Source organism: Paramacrobiotus metropolitanus, unplaced genomic scaffold (assembly GCF_019649055.1).
Source record: "Paramacrobiotus metropolitanus isolate TYO unplaced genomic scaffold, Prichtersi_v1.0 Parri_scaffold0000043, whole genome shotgun sequence".
NCBI lineage: Eukaryota > Metazoa > Tardigrada > Eutardigrada > Parachela > Macrobiotidae > Paramacrobiotus > Paramacrobiotus metropolitanus.
The window spans coordinates 874,288-896,363 of record NW_026570263.1 but is presented as its reverse complement, the minus strand read 5'-3'; the positions used below and the strand labels follow the sequence as shown (position 1 = coordinate 896,363).

Sequence of the window (22,076 nt, the reverse complement as noted above, 5' to 3'; positions counted from 1 at the left end):
AATTGCATATTAAAACTGCAAATTAAATGGTAAATTTTAAGTACACACAGGCAAAATTAAATTGCGAGTTAAAATTGCAAATTAAATTGCAGACAATTAATAAACTGTGTATTCCTTTGAACTGCCCACCAAAACTCTCCAACACCAACAGATTTTAATCGGATTTTACGGTTGCGACTTACGATACGCACTGCTCATGACTAACCAGCGCAATTGAAATACAAATTATAACGAGTAACTAGTATACAAATTCAATAAGACGCGCCACACGCCGCTTGTCAATACTCAACACAGAGAAAACAAAAAAACAAACAAAATGGAAAGCAGATTCGAACTGCACTAAGCGCCAGCAAACAAATACAGCAGCAAAGCCATTTACAAGAATCCATCCTCCACGGACACGGCCGGCCATAAGAAATGAGAAAATACGCGCCGGAATAAAACGCTAAGAGATAACAAAAAACATCCAACACAACGCCCTCGCTGAAAAGGGAATTCTCCCGCATCCCGCGGCGTCCGTTTCACTCGTCGCTGCCGCTGTGCCGACTCTCCGAGCCACTCCGATGCAGCGTCTCCCCGGCGGCCATCGGCATATTCATCCCCATTCCTGCAAAGGAGAACATCAGAAAAATCCCGCAAAAATATCCATTAAATATCATTTTTACTCATTAAATTAAATAAAAATACATTCTGCAAGAAACAGGCGTTCACTGACCTTGCGCGGGCGCCTGCTGCATCTGCCCTTGTCCCTGGGCGCCCATGTTCCCGTACTGGCTGCCCGGCGGCCCCATGGGCATCTGGTGGGCGTGGTACTGCCCCATCTGCGCCCCGCCGCCGCCCGGATAATGCCCCATGACGTACTGCTGCGGCGGTTGTCCGGACTGCTGGCCCTGCCCCGGGGGCGGCTGCTGTTGCGCCTGCGGCGGCATCATGCCCATCTGCCGCATGGCGCCTCCTCCCGCTGGTCCTTGCTGCTGCTGTCCCGGAGCCATCTGCTGTCCGTACGGATTACCACCTACAGAGCAGAGATATAAATAACATGGCAAATAAAAAATGCAAAAATAATACTGACACTGAAACAATACTGATTTATCTTAGGTATTAAAAATAAATAAAATGACACTAAAAGAAATGCAAAATAAACAAATATGAATTACAATACATACTGATTCCCCTTTTGTTTTATTTTATGAATTGTTATCTACCATTAAAATGAAATTTGTGTTAAACTAAATAAATACTGGCGTGCACTATTCACCTGGCTGCATCTGCGCCATACGCTGCTGCGGCTGGCTCTGCTGCACCGCGTACAGCGACGCCTGGGACAGCTGCGGGTACTGCTGTTGTTGCGGCGGCGCTTGCTGTTGCTGCTGCATGCCGGGGTAGCCCTGCTGCATCCCGGGATATCCCTGCGCCTGCATCTGCTGCGGCTGCATGGCGTACTGCTGTTGCTGCTGCACGGCGGCCTGTTGCTGCGGATATCCCGGATGCGGCTGGAACATCTGCCCGGGCTGTCCGCCCGCCTGCGCCATCCCCATCCCGGGATGCGGACCGGTCGGCGCCGCGCCGGCAAACTGCGCCGGGTACCCGGCCGGCGGCTGCCCACCCATGGGCGCCCGCACCGCAATCTGTCCGGGCGGGCGCAGCTGCATCGCGCCGGGATAGCCGGGGGGCGCCGCGCCGCCCATCTCGCGCTGCGGCACCGCGGCGAACTGCGGCTGGAAGGGCGGGGGTGGCTGCTGCTGCTGCGGGGTGTTGGCGGAGAGGGGGCGCTGCAGGTCCGGCGTGCCGGCGGTGGGGTGCATCATGGGCTGGGGACTGAGGGCCGACGGGTGTCCGGTCATCGCGACGTCCATGTGCAGCGGCGTCTGCAGTCCCTGGGGCGGCGTCGGACCCATCCCGCCGGAAGTGGACGGGAAGGCGCCCCCCGGCAGGGAGATGGAGGGGGTGGGGGCGGCCACGCCCAGGACCGGCAGGGGGCCGTGCTGCTGCTGCATCTGCTGCTGGGCGGCCAGGCGCGCCTTCACCTCCATGGCCTTCACCTGCTCCGAGTGGAACTGCTGGCGTTCCTGGATCAGCTGCTGGCGCAGCAGCTCCAACTGGAAAAGCACCGCTGACGATACCGCATTCTGTGCGATTATAAATAAGCAAAGCATACCTTTTCGCGCTCTGCTTCGATAATGTTCTCCAGTTCTTCAAAGTGCTTCAGCTTGGTTTCCAGCTTCTTCATCTGCGTCTCCACCAACAGCGCCACCATGCTCTTGATCTTGCGCTCTTCCACCGTGGCCAGATGCTGAAAATTTACACAATTATTAACCACAATACTCGCAATCATTTCCGTTGTCCACTGCTCACAAACAACTTCGAACATGACCAACAACCACCGGCTAAGCAACTTTTTATCGCGTGAAAATAAATCGGAAAAACGTTAAAGCGCAAATGCGAAAATTCAGCAGCGAAATACCATTTCAAAGTTAACAATGCACAGCACAATCTCGAAAATTCACCAAAAAAGTAATAATGATACCAACTAAACCTATACTTGATCACCTCAGAAAAAGAAATGAAAAACTTATCGTAAAATTAACAACGGAATTTAAAAATAAAAATGCAGAATTTTCAAAATTTCATAAATTAAAAAAATCAAAACTGATGTGCTCGTACTGCAAACAATTCGCCTTTGCCTTGATTATGTATAAAAGAAATAAAAATAGGATGCAAAATTAGAAATGCAATATATAATTTAGATTGTGGAATTTTCGAATTTAATCCAAAGATACTGAAAATAACCTTGATCAATAAGAAAGGGATCTTAAAACATTAAATGTTAAATTAAACATTAGTGCAAATTAAAAATGTACGATTCGGAAAACTGACCGAATAAAACTGACAAACCTTGGCCTTGACCGCGGCGCTGGAGAGCGCCACCGAGGCGGCCATCTGCAGATCCTTGCGGGTAATCTCGCGGTCCGTCACCTTCTTCAGCCGCTCCCAGTCACTGGCCAACTCCGCCGTGGGCGCCGCGCCCGCCACCTCGCCCGCGGTCGGCGGCGTCCCGTTCTTCCCGTTTTCCATAGTGGCATCGGTGGAGGTCGACGCCGTCGGCTCCGGGACCGCCGCCGCGGTGACACTCTCCTCCGCGACACCGGCAGCCGCATCCGGCGCCGCCGGGGCCTTCTCTCCGCTGTTCTCTACAACAATGCCTGCAATTAAATAATTCACGGAAAAGTAATAACGCAGCAGACCCACCGCCATCGGCCAGTCCGGCGATGTTCATGGCCGCCAGCCCGAAGCGGTCGTCGGGCAGGGCGCCTTCGCCGCGTTTGGCCGCGTCGAACGCCTCGCCCACCGCTTTCTGGTGCGTCTCTACCAGCCACGGCGGCACTTCTTCCTTCAACTTGCAGTACTTCTCTGCAACCACCCACAGTCACCGTTCAAATCCACAATTTAACACAAATTAAAATTTTTAAAACATACAAAAACCAATTCTTTTCTTCCAGAAATTACAAATTTTAAAAACTTTCAAGCGTAAGAATATTTTAAATATCGATTAAAAAGGTCGCAACAAATAAAAACATCAACCAAAAAGTTCACCATGGGTACAAAACTCGAGAACAATTAAAACAGCCCTTAAAAATTTAATAACCAAAAATGTTATGGAAAAAAACGAATCAAAACGGAATGAAAACATCAACAGAAAATTGATTAAAAAATTCGAAATCTGGACATCCATTAAAAGTATTTTTAAAAAATCCAGAAACCACTGGAAAAAAATGACAGAAGAATGCAATTGCACCCGCCTTACCGAGAGCCGCCTGTGCCGCGGCGCTGGCAATGCGCGGATCGACCGTGGACGCCAGAAAAGCCACCGTGGTCATGACGGGATTGCCCGCCTTGCTGAAGGGAATGGGATAGTGCGCCAGGGGACCTGCAACACCCCACCGTCAACACCGATCGCCGCCGCGTCAACGCCCACGCCTTACCAATGTCCTTGCAGTCCTCCAGGTAGGGGTCCTCGATGGGCAGCTTGAGGAAGTGCAGCACGCACTCGTCCTGCGTGCGCGAGCCCACGTGCTCGGCCACCTTGTTCCAGTCGTCCTTGTACATCTCCAGGGCCTCCAACAGCAGCAGCGTCTCCTGCTCCGTCCATTCGCGGCCCACTTTGCCCTGCAATCAGCACCAAGATATGTTGCACATTCCCGCGGTTGTGCCAACGAACAGGGACGCTACGCACCCTGGCCGCCGAGCGCTTGATGTAGCTGTCGGCGCGCAGACCGTAGCTCGGACCGGCGTTCTCCCCACAACCGCCGGGCGCCGGTGCCCCGGCAGCGGCGGCGTCGGCCTCCTGCTGCTCCTTGGTGACGTCGGACAGCTTGCAGATGTAGTCGGCGTTGGCGCTGGGCAGGCCCTGGTGCTTGACGGGCTGCAGCGGCTGGATGCCCACCGGCGTGTCCAGCAGGATGTTGTAGTGTGCCGTGTTGCTGTTGTCAACGAAATTATCCATCAAATTCAAAAATTAGCCACATAACACTGCATTAGTAAATTCAAACAGTATTCAGTTGTTCAAATACGTACTGTATAGATAGCTAACGTAAGTTGTTACTTAAAAGCGAAAACGTACCCAAAATTTAGCCAAATTTTCTTAAACAAATTCACCATCAACAGATCAACCTGCCAAATCACGAAATGGTCAATTGACATTAAATTGATAAATTCAAACATTAATAATTTAACTTGTCAAAATTAAGCATTAATTTAAAATCAAACAAACAACTAAAATAAATACGTCAGGAAATTAACAGAAATCATTACATCACTTGTATAATAAAATTCAACGTTAATTATTCCACTCGTCAAATACACAACGTAAATTGTCACGATAGGTACGAGCACTTCAGTACATCAGCAAACTCTCATCACAGCCAAAAGCGCGCTGAAATATCTCAATCCTAATTCCTTCGAAAACCATGTGCAAGCAAAACAAATATTAATTACAATATACTCAGCAATCGAAACAAAACTGACTGTCTGAGTGCAAATTAAAGAGTGCCAGTTTCAACTGCAGCGTCTGTTCTGCAGTTTTGCTGTACCTGGGTCCGAAGCCCATGGGGCGGTTGTCGGAGTCCACCTGGAAGTTGATGAGGCCCCACTGCTCCAGGAAGGCGTGGATGCGCACGATGCCGCACACGTCGCCGGTGAGGTTGCGGCGCGCCGAGGTGGAGGTCAGGTACTCGGTGGGGTTCAGGCGGTACGAGTCGATCATGAAGTTCCGCACAGTCATGTACGCCTCGGGACTCTTGGAGGCATTCTGGGAATTAAAGTACTCCGGCAGGGAGCGCTTTTCGATCGCGTTGATGCTGCAATTATGCAGTAAATTATATTACAAAAATTCCAATCCATTCAACTTGGATAAAATAACAGAATTTAAATCAGGTATTAAATGCAGAATAATTTACACATTAAATCAAATACATCCACAATTAAACGTGAGCGAAATTTGTCAACAAAATCAAACAATTATCTAAATACAATCAGCAAAGAAACTCTTCAACATCAAGCTGAAAATTAAGGCGTTATCAAAGTGACATAATCAAGTTTGTCCAATTAAATCAAACAAATTCCACATTAAACCAGAGACAAATCCAGAATGTAATAAAGTGCTTTTTCAGTCAGTTTCTTGACTCACCTATCATAGCTGAACCATGCTGAATAGCTAGGAATAATTATATTGTAGCTTTGCGGGGACACTTCCTGGGTGCGATGGCGCTGCTCCTTTTCCTGAGAAGTCGAAGAGCAATGTTAGCAGACGCAAAAACGGCAAGAAATGTCAGAAACGTCAGTCAGTTTACCCGTTCTTCATCGGCGTCCATGTCCTTGAAGAGGGCGCCCTTGATGGGCTGGAAATCGGTCTGCGGGGGCTGCTGCTGCGCGTGCCCCTCCTTCTCGCGGGCCCCCTTCCCCCCGGGCAGCTTGCTGTGGCCGGGATGCGAGTCGCTGTCGTGCAGCAGACTGTCGCCGTCCTTGCCCTCGCGCTCGCGACTGCCGGCCGCCGTCGCCGGGGGCGGGGGCGCGTGCGACGCAGACAGACTGCTGTCGTCGTCTAGATCGCTGAGCTCGGGCTCCTTGCGCTTAAGACTGCTTCCTGACGCGCCCGATTTGGAGGAACTGGCGCTCCTGTATGGGAAAAAATTTTTAACCAACCGATCCTCTAGAATTATGCGAGGATTGTGGCAAGGATAGACCAAGAACTGAGAAACTGCCAATAGAAGAGAAGCAGCTGAATGACTCACCTGCCAGGCGCAGGAGCTGGCGAGCGCTTGTTGGACGACGACAGATCGGCGTTGCGACTGGAGGCGCCAGTTCCTGACGCACTGCTGTTGCGGGAAGGGACGGGCGGGGAGGACTGGCGGCTGCGCTTGTTTTTGTTGGCCGTCTGACTGCTGCTGCTGCCGGAGGTCCCCGCTTTCTGGCTACTCTTACTCGCGCGACTCCCCTCCATTGATGATTACGCTCTGACGCCTGACGGGCTCAACGCATCCAAGACTTATAAACAGCACAAACAAAAAATCCTCGTAATGGCTGACACGTACAGATTTGCCGTTTGTTCTGCCCAACTTTTCGACTGTAGTCTGCACTCTGCATCAAGTGCAAAACGTATGAAAAACGGAAAAAATAAATTAAATACAGTACTGATTTTCGGTTTGAATGGCGCGCGGATTTGACGTATGACACTACGTTATTTGCTACAGGGATTTCGCTACAGCCTACAACCACAACAGTAGCATCAAGGCAGTGCAATAACGAGCCGTTGTACAGGAAAACTGCATACAACCGACAGTTTTGAAACATATCTTTTATTGGATGCGCAGTGTTGTCTCTATCGAGTCTGGCGGCTTACACGATGTGCTGCGGACGCGATGTCAAACTCGACGAGCACCGCACCGTCTCTGTACTCACTTCAAATTGTGCTAGTTAATCTAATCTCAACAGTTCTCTCACCAACTCACACCAACAGTTCTCAACTTCTCAGGCTGCATGCAGCTGTCAGTCTGCGAGCGTTGTTGTGCTGTATTTTTACATTCTCTCCGTTTCATTATTTTATCATTGTTTAAAAAATGTTTTTGGAAATTTCTTTTGAAATTACATATCTGGTTCCGGGATCGACGGACATGCGGGTTATGCTGCCCTGATGGAAAAATCCAACTGGCTTGATTCATGCCAGTTGGGCAGTTTCGATCAGCGCTGGTGAACCCAACTGATATTTTTTATGTGTATCGGATTCCATCCTTTATTTTCCGACTGGCATTTGCATTTGACGGCACGATTTGCATCACACGGCCAAGCTATAAGCGTCGGTGTGTTAGCAAACGGGGGAATAGTCCGTTTTGCTCTTTATAGATTCCTGCATGCGTTGAGCTCGTTCAGGTGTCAGCAGAGATGGACGGTAGTCGCGCGAGTACAAGCAGCCAGAAAGTGGGTACTTCTAGTTCTGGCATGAGCTACGTTCAGGCGGCCAAACGTGGCCATCAGTCTTCACCGCCCAACGTCACCGGGGATAGTACTGCATCGGGAGCGGGCGCCTCCACTAGCAGCGCCGAGCTGACGCCGTCCAACAAGCGGCACTCTCCGGCCCGTGCTCACAACATGCACGCAGCGACGGCGGCTGGCCGTCGTGAGCGCGACGTCAAGGAGAGCGGCAGTCGGCTGCACGACAGCGACTCGCATTCCGGCCCGAGCAAGCTGGGCGGGGGGAAGGGAGGCCGCGAGAAGGAATGGGATGGGCACTGCTGTGTATCGGTCAGCTACGGTAAGCAGGACTGTGTGCGCGGCGTAGAGTACTGTTAGTTAATTGTCCGTTTTTTACTGAGGCTGATGTGAATATATATTCCTTATCATATTTATGAAAGTTAGCCCGTCTCTGTCGATTGATGCTTAATGAGTGACTGTATGTTCCGAAGCTGTTTTTTTATTGTCTAATTTTTCTTATGAAATAAAATTAACATTGATTCCTAAAAGTTGTTCAAATCTTTGTAACTATTCTGTGGTTTCTGCTTATTCGGCAATAGCCGCCAAAACAACAAAAAGTGCAAGCGCGGGCACACTACTTTACAGTTAAAATTTAAACATTAAAAAAACAACCAAAATCTCTATCCGACATTATTTTTATGTTTGTGTTAATTGCAGATACAGCAGTTCGCGAATACGGTTTCGGGACGCAGCCGAGAGTGTTGGCGTCAGTTGTTTTGAAGAAATTTGAAATGGAGGAAACATTCAACCGCAAAAAAGTGTCCTCGGCGATGTGGTGCTTGAACCGAAATTCCCAGAAAGTGGTTCTGCTAAAGTGTCGGGAGGCAAATGGCGATGTTTCATCAGCAGTCAAGTAAGATCTTCAAAGATATTTTATTTTTATTTTAAATGTTTTCCCAGCTTTTGAAAAGTAATGGTTTACTGATTTTCAAATCGCGACATTACAGTCGTAAGTCAATTAACTACGGCCAGACAGCAGCTTTTGAAATATATTATAATTATTATATCGATTTGCTGATGTTTTCCTTGCAACGCTGCCCGTTGTATTCCAGACAGAATGACAACTTAGTACTTAGCAGTGCTGAAAATAGAGATAAGATTAAAATACAGTTTAGAATGACTTGCGACTGTTATGTCGCGATTTGAACATCAATAAAGGAAAACATTTTCGATAGTTAATTGGAAATGGCTGCCTGCCCACGAGCGAAAGTGTTTCTGTTTTGAATTTAAACAAATAAGAAAACGTACCTCGAAATTGATGTACGAAATTAATTATGTGTAGTAAAAATTAATTTAATTCTGTTGTGAAATGCATTGTACTGGAAAAATAAGTTTTCACATATTCGGGTGCGAAAAACAATAATATGTCATGCCGGCGTGGTGTCACTGGTGTCTGTCACTAGTTCATTAGGCGGACTTTTTACAGATCGCTGCAGCAGAAACTGAGTGGAACAGGAATCCGCATCAGAAGTACACCTTACCCAGATGAGGCTGCATTGGACGCATTTCTACAATCCAGGTATTTTACGTTATTTTGATATTCGTTACGACTTACCGGGGCATATTTTCCGGATGAAAATTCAAAAAATCTCATCTTTTGTAAAAAGATAGTATATTACCGTAGTATATTTAAAAAAATTATTCCATCTGCCATGGTCCATGGTGCACGGGTGGAGAAAATGCTAGCGAGCCGGAATGCGGACAATTCGACGCGCAGATGCCGGCCGGCTGCTGCATCAAGAAGGCCGCATCATTGCTCGTCAGGTCGGCATCCCGGGCATCGAGGACACCAGCGGCGCCCGTCAAGACGAGAAGAAGTTACAGCTGTTCATGCAACACTTGACCAACCACGAGAAGATCCACGGAATCTGCATCCTGCTTAAACCCAACGATTCCCGACTGACCGTGATGTTCCGTGTTTTTAATCAGGGACAGAGTAGAAAGAGAGCTGAAGGAATCCGCGAGGGCAGGTAATCCAAGCGCCAACTGAGCCGGCAGCTGTACGTTCCGCTGATGGATCTGGAATCAGTCCCCTTGGGATTTCCGCGCACTGTCCGCGTGGCCAGTGGGGGGAACGTGCCGCGGGATCATTGATTTGGGTCGAGCAGAGTGGATGTTGCGGGAACTGTGTGAAGAGCAGCCGCCTGGAAGAATCGATGGGGGGCGGGGAAGAGGAGCATCAGCTGGCCATGGAAAATATTGTGGAGGTCAGCGGGCGGCGTGTCTGAGGTTGGGTGGCGATAATGCAGACTGTGCGCAAGCAGCCAGACGCGGCGTAAAGACATGTTCTACTCGCCCAAAAACTCGCGGATACGCCTCACGCAGTGCCGGGACGGCACTCATAATCTGAGATTAATCGCAATTTTTGTAAAAAAATAGAGCCAAAATGACCCGACGGCTCAGCAATCAGACGACATTGCATTGCTTTGTTATAGTATGGAGGACGAGAAAAAACTGGCAGCGGAAGCGGAAGAAAGGCAGCAAGCGGAAGAAAGGCAGCAAGCGGAATTCGCGGCGCGGGTTGAGACGGAACGGCGGCAGGTGACGGAGGAATGGGTGCTGCTGCATAGGCAGCAGGTGGAGGAGTTGCAACGGAAACAGGCGGAGGAATTGCTGAATATAGCCCAAGCTGGGCCGCTGGAGGTACAGTGAATGTCAAAACTCACTACATCCTCTGAACCGGCATGTGACATTTCCGGTTGCGTAACAGGTCGGTGCTTTTTTCAGCTGGAGTTGCTGCGCCAGCAGCTGATCCAGGAGCGCCAGCAGTTCCACTCGGAGCAGGGGAAGGCCATGGAGGTGAAGGCGCGGCTGGACGCCCAGCAGCAGATGCAGCAGCAGCACGGGTTCGTCCCTTCACTGGGCAGAGCCGCTCCCAGCCCTTCCAGCTCCGTGCCGGCCACGTTTCCACTCAACTCCAGTGGGCTGGGCCTGACGTCGCCCCCAGAATCGACGGCGATGCAGATTCCCGTGGGCACTGCGCACCCGTACTTCCTCACCACGCACTCCCAGCCCACTATGTACCCCACCTCCGCCACTCAGGGCCTGCAGCCCCTTTTCTCCGCCAGTCCTTCGCAACTGCAGTTCCAGCCGCCGTTCGCCGCGGCGCCGCAGCCGCCTTACGTCATGGGGCACTATCCGGGCGACGGCGGGGCGCAGATGGGGCAGTACTACGCCCACCAGATGCCCATGGGGCCGCCGGGCAGCCAGTACGGGAACATGGGCGCCCAAGGACAAGGGATGATGCAGCAGGCGCCCGCGCAAGGTCACTGAACACTGAACACGTGTTTGTTGCAGGGAAATGTCTTGGCGGATGAAGAATTATTAATTTTTTTATTTAATTTAACGAGTAAAAAATGATATTTTTGGGGATTTTTCTGATATTTTCCTTTGCAGGAATGGGAATGAATATGCCGATGACCGCCGGGGATACGCTGCGTCACCGTGGCTCCATTAGCCGCCCCACCGGCAGCGACGACGCCGGCGAGTGAATCGGATGCCGCGGGATGCGGGAGCCATTCCTCCGCAGCGAGGGCGTAGCTAGAATTTTTGGTAACTCGTAGCGTTTTATTCCGCCTCGTATTTCTTGTGGCCGTGTCCGGGGAGGATGGATTCTTGTAAATGGCTTTGCTGCTGTAATTGTTTGCTGGCGCTTAATGCAGTTCGAATCTGCTTTCCATTTTGTTTGTTTATTTGTTTTCTCTGTTTTGAGTATTGACACGCGGCGATGGTCATGGCCTCATGGGGGCGTCTGCTGAATTTGTATCTTACTCGTAAAAAATTTTTTTTTTGGGAGCGGCGCTGGTTAATAGTCATGAGAAGTGCATGTATATCCTACATGGTTACCGTAAAATCTGATTAAAATCTGTTGGTGTTGGAGAGTTTTGACTGGTAAAATGGAAATAACTAAAAGCAACACGAGTTTGAAAGCACAAAAACATACAACAAATTCAGCAGCGTACAGCACAGCACCACCTGCCCTGTACTGCTCCAGCCTCCAGTCATCCGTAAATTATTAATACGGCCATGTGATTGCCGTTTTCTTAGGATAAGGCGTCGTCGGCGTCGTCCTGCGCAGATATGTAATTAATTTGGATATTATTCGATGTAAATCTCGGCGATGCCCCACAAGGCCATGTTGCTGAGTTGGCGGATGTCGACCGTTCGCAAGTCGACATCATCGCACGCGTACGCATGCCGACTGCCATTCGGCTGTAATCCGCTGTACCTGTAGCAAGATACCATAATTATGTAAAGAAGCGCTGCGGCATTTCTTTTCGGTGAAAGAAACGCATTATGTTGCTCAAATAATGCGAGATATATATATATACACTTATAGTTGTGTGTGGATATGTATTGTATATCAATTATTGTATTACTGTCCACTTGCTCTTTGACGAACTGCCGGAAAATGCACCAATCGTCGGGGTAGGCGAGGCTGCGGCACCAGCGAGCGTGCACCGCCGCCACTTTGGCCAGCACGGCGGCGCTGGCCGGCGGAAAGGCCCGCTGCACGGCCAACAGGAAGCGCCGGCTGACCGCCTCCCAGTCGTCCGGATCCCGCCACTTACAGATCAGCCGGGGTACACAGATCAGCGTCGCATCCACAACGGACGGCTGGGCATGCGCTACCGAATGCCAGCCGGAATGGAAATCGGACTGGAAATCGGGTCTGTAGGCGTTGATGAAGCGCTTTTCGTCGTCTGGCAACGACCAGCAGTTGAGCGCCATCCGCATTCGATTAAACAGCGTCCCGCGCATCTCCAGCCCGTCGACGATCAGTTGGTCACACTGTCGCCGGAAGCACCGCCAAAATCCCGGGTCCGTGTACGTCAGGCCGAAGGATTTCAGCACGAGGAAGGGCAGCTGGATGCGCATAACTTCCAAGAACGTCTGCACATAACTTAGGATGTGCCAGTTGAACGGCTCCCCCTGCCAGTCGTTGGCGTCTGCGCGGATGGTCAGACTGCGCGTTGTGGGCGTGATGACCCGGCTCAGCAGCATCGCGCAGCGACAGCAGTAACTATGGTCACCGCAGCGTGTAGTAGTACTGTGTAAACTGTCCGTCAGGACATTGTATGCTGCGTCGTGCCCGGATCGCCCAGGATCGCTCGCCACAACGCACACTCTGCAGGATGGAGAGACAGATAAAAATTAATTTACAATTAAGTAAATACTATACAAGTTATTACGGTACTCTACTGTAGTTTATAATGTAGACATACAGTACTTCAGCTGTAGCTACAGTACCATTACAAATTATCTTCCGTACCTGTACCGTATTGGCCGTGACGCACTGCGTATGCAGCGTATAGAACATTAAATCGGCGTTCCGCTGAGCTTAACCCGAAATTAGATTCCCTTTGAAAAGATTAGCAAAATTTCCAGTTATGTTTAATATGTTCCTTTGTTTTAAATTATAAAACAAAGTTTTTAAGCTTCTCGCAAATCAATCAGCAGCATATGCCGGTCAGTTGTCAAGAACTACAAATAAAAAAAGCTCCATAATTACTGAAATTTTTGTAGCCGTATTTCAGTACTTCTACTGGTTCAGATACCATTCGGAGACTTCGTTAAATTTTAGTTAGTGCGTCCCGACAAAACAATCCAGTGATGCGACCGTACGACCACCGATGTCAACCTTTAGACCACTTAGAATAAAAATACTTTCCAGTTTCCTCCAACTGTTTACACACAAACAATTTAAACCTGATGAAGACTTCAAAATTTCGTTGTGTTCTTTGGTGAATTTTTTATTGATTAACGTCGACAACTTAAGCACAGTGTCTTGCTTGCGACCCCCGCTGCAGAAAGGCGCCGCCTATGATTCCGCTTTCTGTTACGTGCTTATAAAATTTGTTTGAAGTTTGGCAAAAATCTATGCATTTGTATAGTACATCCCCAACGCATTGTCGCCTCCCCAATCCCAACCCCAACCCATCCCAAACCCAACCCATTTAACGCCAACAACATCCCCAACCCATTAAACGCATTGTCGCTTCACGCTTACGTCCTCACAGATGGTTCATTAATGTAGCTTGTCGCACCCAGGCGCACCGGAGAGGGTATTCCCCTAATTTTTTTGTTTTGACCTTTGATGGGAGCTGATCTGACGGAATGCTTTATAGCTGGCGGAAACATAGATTAGAATGCGGATAAGCTTCGCTTTTTAAATTTTCTGTTTATTTTAAATTTTTGAATGCTAAAAATGCGGTTTTTGTTTTCATAAAACCGTTTTTGTCTACGTTCCTTAGCGGAAAAATATCCCTTCTGAAAAATATTTTTACCTTCTCTACCTTCCCCTGCTGGAGGCTTGCGCGCTCCTCATTTAGGTCGCCGTGAAAAGATTTGCCTTGGGCCGCTTTCTCCCCCCGGGCGGCGGTTAGACTCGAATCCTAGTGCGTACGCCCGGTGGGACTGGGACTCGCTGTTTTGCTCGAGTAGTCCACACCATTTCCAGTCGAACACCAAAATTCTCAAAATCGACTTTCGTCTCTCACAAAATGATGTTTATTTGAGATTTGAAAAAAAGGATAAAATATTCCACTTTATTGGCACGGCAGCAAAAGCCAACCGCCCTTTGGAAGCAGTTTTAAATTTTAATAATACATCTAATCAACCCGTTGCGAAAGGCAACTACTTTATCTTTGGAATTTGGGTCGCTCCCACTTTCCAGGAGATTCTGCATGTTCAGTCTTTAAGAAACATCACTTTCCGAGCCTACATATTTTAAAACTAACTCTTAATAAAAATCTTATGAACTAAAGGCAGTCCGATAACTAACGGACACCAAAGTTCCATCAAGTGTAGATGTCTTTTCCTGTGCTGTTCGTGACAGTGGTGGCTTGGGTGGGTTTGCAGTGGTGGGTTCTGCACTTTTCCCGTAGACTTTGTATGTTAAGTTCTTTTAAGATTTTCTCTAAAACTTCACATACTTTCAAAAAACTAACTGGTTTCTGCAAATCTGCAAACTCGCGGCTATTGAATGACATATAGACATCAAAGTTTGGTTCAGTGGATCGCTCAAAAAAGGGTGACAGAAATGGAATTCGCTAAGGCTTATTTTATTAATATATAGGATATTTTCTAAACGTACGTACTCGTTCTTCACAATTTGCACGCACATGCGGAATATCTATGTATATATCTGTATATCCATTCACAGTTGTAGAACAGCACCTACTACAGAGTATAGACTATAATTCATGCTATGATAATTTGTTTGTTTCTCTCTTCTTTCTGTTGTGCACGACAATTGTAACAATAACGCCGTATAGCATACTGGGATCTGTATATATTTATGTACATATTTACTCGTAAATTATGTACTGTATAGATACGCATACAGATATGCACATGTACCGTATGTATACTCGTACGATTTGTATAGAATTGTACGTACAATGGAGGACGAAAAAAAGTTGAAATCGGCCGGCCAGTGTTCAGCTAGTCGCGCCTTATCAACTTCTTTTTGTCGTCCACTGTATAGGAACTGTATAACTGATGTAAGTATAAATATAATTTGGTGCAAAACAGACGCACCTGCAGACAGCGCGAAGCGTTCATTGTGAAGAGTCTGGTGCGACGAAGTCGTAGTCGTGTGGCTTGATAAGCGACCGGCACGGCACGCAGCATACTGCTCCAGTATCTTGTGTAGTGCTGCCGCTGTCCGGTCCATGCTGGCGGTGTCGGTCTGGTTGCCGGCGACAATGAACGTGCACCGCTGCGGATCCGGCCCGATGCGCAGATGGAAGCGGCAACTCTCCTCCATGGCCGCCTCATCCGCCTCCGTCGCGGGCCCGGGCCCGGGCCCGCGCCCGGCCAGCGCCGCCGCCGGCTGCACCCGGTACCCTTGCCGGAAGCTGTCCAGCAACTGGCACGCGTCGGCCGCTGTGCGTATGTTGAAAACACATTGCGCCGTGGCATGAATATTCATATTCAGGAGGATTTCATGGCGGGTATAAAGCAGGCCGGTCGTTCTTGCCAGCAGCGGTGGTTGGCCGAATGGCAGCTCGCTCATTATCTGACACCAGTCGACAACGGCCATCGCATTAGCATTACCAGCTGCAGGCGCCGCTGCTGCATCTGCTCCGGCCGCGGACAGGTTGATGAAGCACATTTTGCACTCCCAATCGAAATGCAAGGCAGTGGCCGGCCGGAAGCGAAACGGCTCGTCGTAGCGGTCGCGGAGGGCCGCGAATACCGACGTATAAGGCCGATCCGGATCCGGCGACAGAAACGGCAGCGGCCACACGTGTGACGCGTGGATGTAGCGTGCAGCCGCCCCGGGCCGGCTGCTGGCAAAGTCCACCAGCACGTGCTCGTCGCGAATATCCTGGATGTATCCCAACCAGCACTCCTCCTGCCCGGCAGTACCAGCTGTATGCACCCGCACCGCTACCGTATTTTGGTAACTGATCCCCTCTGCGCCAACCCAAAGCCGTCGAAATCCCGGATTAACCAGCCTGCAATCCATTGTAAGCTGCAACAAGCAAATTAATTGTCCATAACTGTTTTCCACACACATATACGTAGTTTGTCACGCATATTTTTCTACACAAGTCTTGCAGCATGCAAGTATACAATTAAATTGCTGTTTAATTTACAGTACGTTCCTAGTTATCGTTAACAGCACGTACATAAAGTAAGTAAATGGTTAACTAAATTTTTTTAAATATGTGGACTATCAAAGTCACAGCCAAGGTGCCAGGAAAACAACACCGGGCACATATCATTCCCGGCCAGCCAATTTAACTGAATCTCACTCCAGCTTTTTCTGGTTGTCTAACTTGCATTGTAAATTTGTACGAGAAGCACGAGCATTGTAGTATTAGAAACATTTATCAATAGATTCATATATCCTTACGTCCTTATTTTTTGGAAATTATCTCCTAAATCAAGACTGAGTTTTTCAATAAGTTGATGATTTTAAAAAATAGAGCATCGCACAAACGTTCCTACCTTTATATTTAAAAAAATCTTAAGTTTTGGAGAAGGTCTAAAAAAATTTTTAGAAGTTGTAGTACTTAAAGGTTGTTAGTACTTAAAGGTTGTTGGTTTTGGAAAATATCTCCTAATTCGAGATTCCGTTTGTGAAGCTTTTGATAGTTTTATAAAATCCAGCATCTCCCAAAGCTTCCTACCTGCTGCTTGGAAAAAAATTTTGGTTTTCGGAAAGCTTTCAAAACCCTTTTAAACTTTCAGTACTTAGCGTTCAAAATTCATAGAAATTTCCAGTAAATTCTGGAAACGTCTCGAATGAGCAAATACAGGTTTTGCAACTTAGCAACCTAAACAATAGTTATTTAAAATTGTCAATTACATCGAACTTTTAAATTTACTTTTTTAAATTCTTGAAACCTTTAAGATGTTTTTAAATGCGTTTGAATACCTCAAAATAACTGTAAATTTATTCAAAGTCGGCTCCAAAACTTTTACATTTCCATAATTTCTAAATATTTCGACTCGGCCCCGCGCAGCGGGGCCGTTACCTCTAATTTTCTGAGCCTCCAGAGTTTCAAAATTTTAAAAATATCTAGAAATCTCAGTATCTCAATATCCCACGGTTTAAATTGTCTAATTTATATGTAATTTTTAAATATCTAAAAGCCGGCCCGCGGCCTGTTTACCGTATTCACTCACGTAGCGGCTCTGTAATTCTGGTGGTAGCTTGGGCATTCCCTAACCTACGTTGCTCTGTAATACTGGCGGTAGCTTGGGTATTCACTAAGCTCGAAATCGAATATAACATATGTATTATTTTATTTTAGTAGAGCTTGACTGAAGGCTGAAAATCTCGCAATCTTACATGCAGCCTGCGAGGTCACCTTGGGCAACCGTTAATCGTTTCCCACAAGTTTCCATTAATTCTGCGCTGAAATATCGGCTTAACGGTTTTTTATGGACATCGTGTAAATGATCCCACTCTATCCATTTTATCACCGTTTAAATATTATCTGTCGTACCAAAAAATACAGGTTTTCAGTTCGTTAGAATCGACAATATAAAGTTACATTAAAAACGGGAAAAAGAACCGTGAAAAAGGCAAACAAAAAAAATTACGGAGGCTTTCAGTTTTTATAAAACTGGTCAAATTTAAGCGGAAAGCTTGAAAACTGTCCGCATTGTCACATATTTATAATATTTTCGTAGCTGGCTTCGCTGGGGTTTTATATTTGAAATAGTTCTCAAACTCGTTTTTATTGCTGTACAAGTGTATTTTGCACTGTATTTCTTTCATTTTTCCATACCTCGAACACAAATGGTCGCGCGCTAGCGCGACCGATACTTATACAGTATTATTTATACAGTATTAGAAACACTTATATGTAAATGTATAAATTCGCACAAATTTGTTCATGCGACACAGTTTTTGATGCAATCATGCAGCGCTGCAGGGTGAACTGTGAAGTACTTGTATCAGTGTTCTGGGAAGCGTTGAGTGCAGACTATATACAGATATGCTGTGGTCCCGTGCAGTGGAAACCTCGACGAACTGTTCTTGATTTTTAGCAGTTTACCTTTACAGTTTTCTTGAAATCTAAAAGTCTGACCATTTACAGTACAAGTTGCCAACATAGTTCAACATACCATGAATCAGAAATGTATATAAAAGGCATCCGTACAGATACGCTGCGACGTATACCCGAACCACAAAGTACACAAATGTACAATATCTGCAATAATTATGCAGATGTGCATATAGCAATAATAACAATTATTATAGTTATTACACTATAATAAATGATAATTATTGATTATGTCCATTGAGCGTAGTGTTCTGTGTATACTCATATACATACGGGATCATAAAGATTAGTACAGTAAGTCAGAAGTAAATGCAGCAAAGCCCAGTGCGTCGAGTCCGTCAAAGCTGAGCAGTGAAGAAAAACTGGCAAGTCCCCGATTATGACTGCACAACTGCTCAGCGATCTCCAGCTCTACAGTATCTGTGCCAGTATGATCAGAAGAACACTACGCATTCCAACACCGGAAGGCGTACTTGTACAGCGTCTAACTCAACACTCTAGGGCGACCATAATGCGACTTTCTTTATTATTATTACAGTATTATTGTATATAAAAGGGTAAGTACAAATTAATTTATGGAATACATACTGTAGGCGCGATTCAAATAAGTATGTTCACAGCGGCTCTTGTGTCACTGTCTTCAAATCGAATCGGAGCGTCGCTAGCGTTGCAACAGCACGCTTACCCCGCGCCTGACCGCCACCCCGCCGCGCACGCTCGACCCTTCATCCCCACGCTGTTGCTGTTGGGTGGCTTTTGGTCTGTCACATTCGCAGCCGTTGGCCCGTTGCACTGCCAAAACGGCAGCGCAATATACAGCACAGCACGAGCTATTACTGTACTTGTACTAATACGGTGGACTTAACGTTGTTCCTTTACAAGTACATGCAGTTAGTTACGTTTGTTCTTTAAGTCTTCCGCACGTACAATGTACAAGCAGTGGAAGCTCAGCGCTCGACGATGCAAAAATTTAGACTCACACCGTGCCGCCCGCCGCTCCTTCGATCTAATTTACGAAATGCCCGTGTACCCGACAGACCGGTCACCGGGCGCATACAAGTTTTTAAATATTACACTTTTGATGCTGTTTCCGGCACTTTATTGTTTTTTACGTAATTTATTTCTACTCAAGTAACCACTAAGGTTGCTGGAAAGCAGAATTAGAGAGGACTGGAGAATCAGAGGACTCTATTAGATAAATTGTCGCCCCTTTTTCCCCTTAATTGTTTTCGGCTGGTTTCTTGAACAAGTCCTTCAAAACAGCGCAGTACCGTCTGACTCTGACCGATCCTGATGTTCAGAACCTTTACATCAAACTATCTGTAATTACACTAACTGATCAGGTCCTATACTGTACGTCAGGTCATCTAAGACGACACGGAAGCCCCTTCCAGTGCTCTACGCACTGAACAAAACTGCGGCAATTGCAGAGAAATTCACAGGTTCATCGAGGCATAAGCTGCTTTCCAGAGTTGACAGTTTGAAACTGAACAACTAGTCAGCAACTTTCATGCATACTGCTTCTCCAGACGTTTTGGAAAGCGCATGTTACTTGCGTAAGGTTAAGTGCATTTTGCAGTTGTGGTATCTCACTTCGACAATACCGCAGGAAAATTGAGTGGCTAACCATAAATAAGTAGTAGATCGGACAACAACAAAATAAGAGATCGTCGTATATACATACGTGTATATTTACGATGTCACATGTTAATGATGTTATATGTATATTTACGTTTCGCTACCTCAAAATGCATGCATATAGATATTTATGTATGTCGGTATATTTATGTAGTGAAGTGTCACTGTGTCAGTGCTCGGAACATTTACCGATATCAATATATGAGAGACAACGAGGACGTCTTTTTAGCTTTTAGACTGCCCGATCGGGAATGATATGTGCCCGATGTTGATTTTCTTGGCAGCTTGCCTGTGACTCTGTAATAAGGTGTGGAAAATAATTACAAAGTTTTATGTACATATTCTAGTAGCGGTAAATAAGCGGATGAATGTTGTCTAAGCGGTGCATCATGTGTGAGTGTGCTGTTCTGACTAGAGACCGAAAACAGTAGTACTGTACTGCCGTATACGGCATACTGTACGGTCTGCCGTACGTAACCGTATAGGAAAAGACTACGGCAAATAACTGCCGTACCGTAGGCAAATAACTGCCGTACCGTAACCGTAAGCCAAAAACACGACTTTACAATGGGCTTGCCGTATACGGTACTGCCGTATACGGTATACGGTACGGTCAATCCGGTTATTTTTGCCGTAACCGTACCGTACCCGTAGGAGCCGTAAGCAAAACCGTACGTAGCCGTACACAAATTTAGTACTGTTTTCGGTCTCTAGTTCTGACTAGTAACTACGAACTTATTATCCAGATTATGCCCGACACTGACAGCAATGGATGTCATCACCGCCGCGCGAGCCTGGAAGTTAGAGGCCGACACTGACGAACTTCCGACGTACGGAGGCTTTCCGACACGTCCAGAAAGCATGGGACACTCTCACGACACTTCAGACATTTTCTAAGGCTGACCGCACTACGAACTTCCGAATAAAATCTGTTGGTGTTGGAGAATTTTGGCAGACATTAACTGGTGTGCAATTAAAACTAATACAGATTTACTTTGCAATTCAGATAGTTATTTGTATACAATTTAATTGGCAGTTTTAATTCGCAGTTTAATTTCACAGGTGTGCGATTATAATTTAACCATGCAATTAAATGAATTAATCTGCAGTTTTATATGCAGTTTAAATGACTACTTTGTGTGAAATATAATAATTAATATTATGCGCTTCAAACGATTTAAATTCGAAATTTAATATTATCCGACCTGAAGAAATTTCCGGCTGATAAAAATTAATAACGATAATCAATAACGACACGAGTGTGAAAGCAACGAAGAAGGTGCTGTTGCGGCCTGCTTGTCAATAATTCTGCCGCCGTGAAGCGGTAGTTACAATTTCTTTTTTAAATTTTATTTTCAACGCGCCCACAGAGTTAATGGGAAACTTCTAAGAAAATCACTTCTAAGTCACTGTCGGCAAAAGCAGATACAAGACATTATCAAATTTTATCCATTGATCAGTAATAAATTCTGTCCCTTCTCATGTAAATTGGGACAAATTCTTCATTTGATTGGTATCATTGAGCGAAGCTCGCTGTATACATATTGAGAGATTAAACCATTTCAATAAAATTTCAAATGTATCACTGCTTGTAACTGACAACTGTGCATTATTGATTACTTATCTTCAGAGGCATGACGTGCGCAAGTGCGATAATACTGTAGATACGTAACACATTAACACTCGTAATTAAACCATAAATATCTCCGCGATTCCCCACAATGCCAGTTTGCTGAGTTGGTCGAGATGAATACTTCTCAAATCGACATGGTCCCATATTTGCGGACTGCCATCCGGCTGGAACCCGCTGAATCTGCAGCAGCCAGCAGGCATTCAAAAATAAAATGGCAGCAAATTAATTAAACAAACTACTACCATACCATACATTATAACCTTTATACGGTATAATTATAATATTAAACCATAAACTCTAAAATATTAATAAATATATATATATATTTAGATATATATAGGTAGACCGATCAGTACAGTGTACCTATATAAAGAAATATATATACAGATATAACTATATAAAGAAATTTAAATATAGATAAATCATTAAATCTATATATATATATATATATATATATATATATATGCATTTCTTTATATACAGTATGTACAGTACAATACACTGTACCTGCTCGGTCTGCGTAATTATCAACTCGCTGCGTAACTGCGTAATTATCTACTGGTAGCGTATATATATGTAGCGCTGTCAAGCGAGCTTGCCTGTTGAGGAAGCAGCGGATGGAGTGCCATTCCCGAGGGTAGGCCAGCGTGTGGCACCAGCGCGTGTGCACCGCCGCCACATGGGCGTGCACCTGCACGGTGGCCGGGGGAAAGCAGCGGTCCATGGCCCACGCGAACCGGCGTCGGATG

At 46.5% G+C, this 22,076-nt stretch overlaps 4 protein-coding genes across 4 annotated transcripts; 1 reads left to right on the top strand and 3 right to left on the bottom strand.

Annotated features, from left to right (window-relative positions):
- Positions 1 to 137: 137 nt before the first annotated feature.
- On the bottom strand, positions 138 to 6,686 carry LOC129591040 (SWI/SNF complex subunit SMARCC2-like). The gene is made up of 13 exons (XM_055486542.1): positions 6,291 to 6,686; positions 5,850 to 6,174; positions 5,687 to 5,778; positions 5,091 to 5,357; positions 4,235 to 4,481; positions 3,984 to 4,167; positions 3,806 to 3,928; positions 3,250 to 3,411; positions 2,896 to 3,191; positions 2,159 to 2,293; positions 1,259 to 2,099; positions 716 to 1,015; positions 138 to 607 (listed from the first exon to the last, which is right to left on the bottom strand). Exons 1-13 carry the CDS (start codon positions 6,497 to 6,499, stop codon positions 522 to 524), a joined length of 3,267 nt encoding a protein of 1,088 aa, XP_055342517.1. The 5' UTR covers positions 6,500 to 6,686; the 3' UTR covers positions 138 to 521.
- A 504-nt stretch (positions 6,687 to 7,190) lies between these two features.
- On the top strand, positions 7,191 to 11,406 carry LOC129590953 (uncharacterized). Its single transcript, XM_055486417.1, has 6 exons — positions 7,191 to 7,807; positions 8,185 to 8,380; positions 8,954 to 9,046; positions 9,963 to 10,170; positions 10,255 to 10,792; positions 10,924 to 11,406. Exons 1-6 carry the CDS (start codon positions 7,438 to 7,440, stop codon positions 11,016 to 11,018), a joined length of 1,500 nt encoding a protein of 499 aa, XP_055342392.1. The 5' UTR covers positions 7,191 to 7,437; the 3' UTR covers positions 11,019 to 11,406.
- LOC129590955 (uncharacterized) lies at positions 11,122 to 12,598 on the bottom strand. The gene is made up of 2 exons (XM_055486418.1): positions 11,918 to 12,598; positions 11,122 to 11,755 (listed from the first exon to the last, which is right to left on the bottom strand). Exons 1-2 carry the CDS (start codon positions 12,529 to 12,531, stop codon positions 11,626 to 11,628), a joined length of 744 nt encoding a protein of 247 aa, XP_055342393.1. The 5' UTR covers positions 12,532 to 12,598; the 3' UTR covers positions 11,122 to 11,625.
- A 2,250-nt stretch (positions 12,599 to 14,848) lies between these two features.
- LOC129590926 (uncharacterized) lies at positions 14,849 to 18,645 on the bottom strand. The gene is made up of 2 exons (XM_055486373.1): positions 18,330 to 18,645; positions 14,849 to 16,009 (listed from the first exon to the last, which is right to left on the bottom strand). Exon 2 carries the CDS (start codon positions 16,001 to 16,003, stop codon positions 14,849 to 14,851), a length of 1,155 nt encoding a protein of 384 aa, XP_055342348.1. The 5' UTR covers positions 16,004 to 16,009; positions 18,330 to 18,645.
- Positions 18,646 to 22,076: the final 3,431 nt, after the last annotated feature.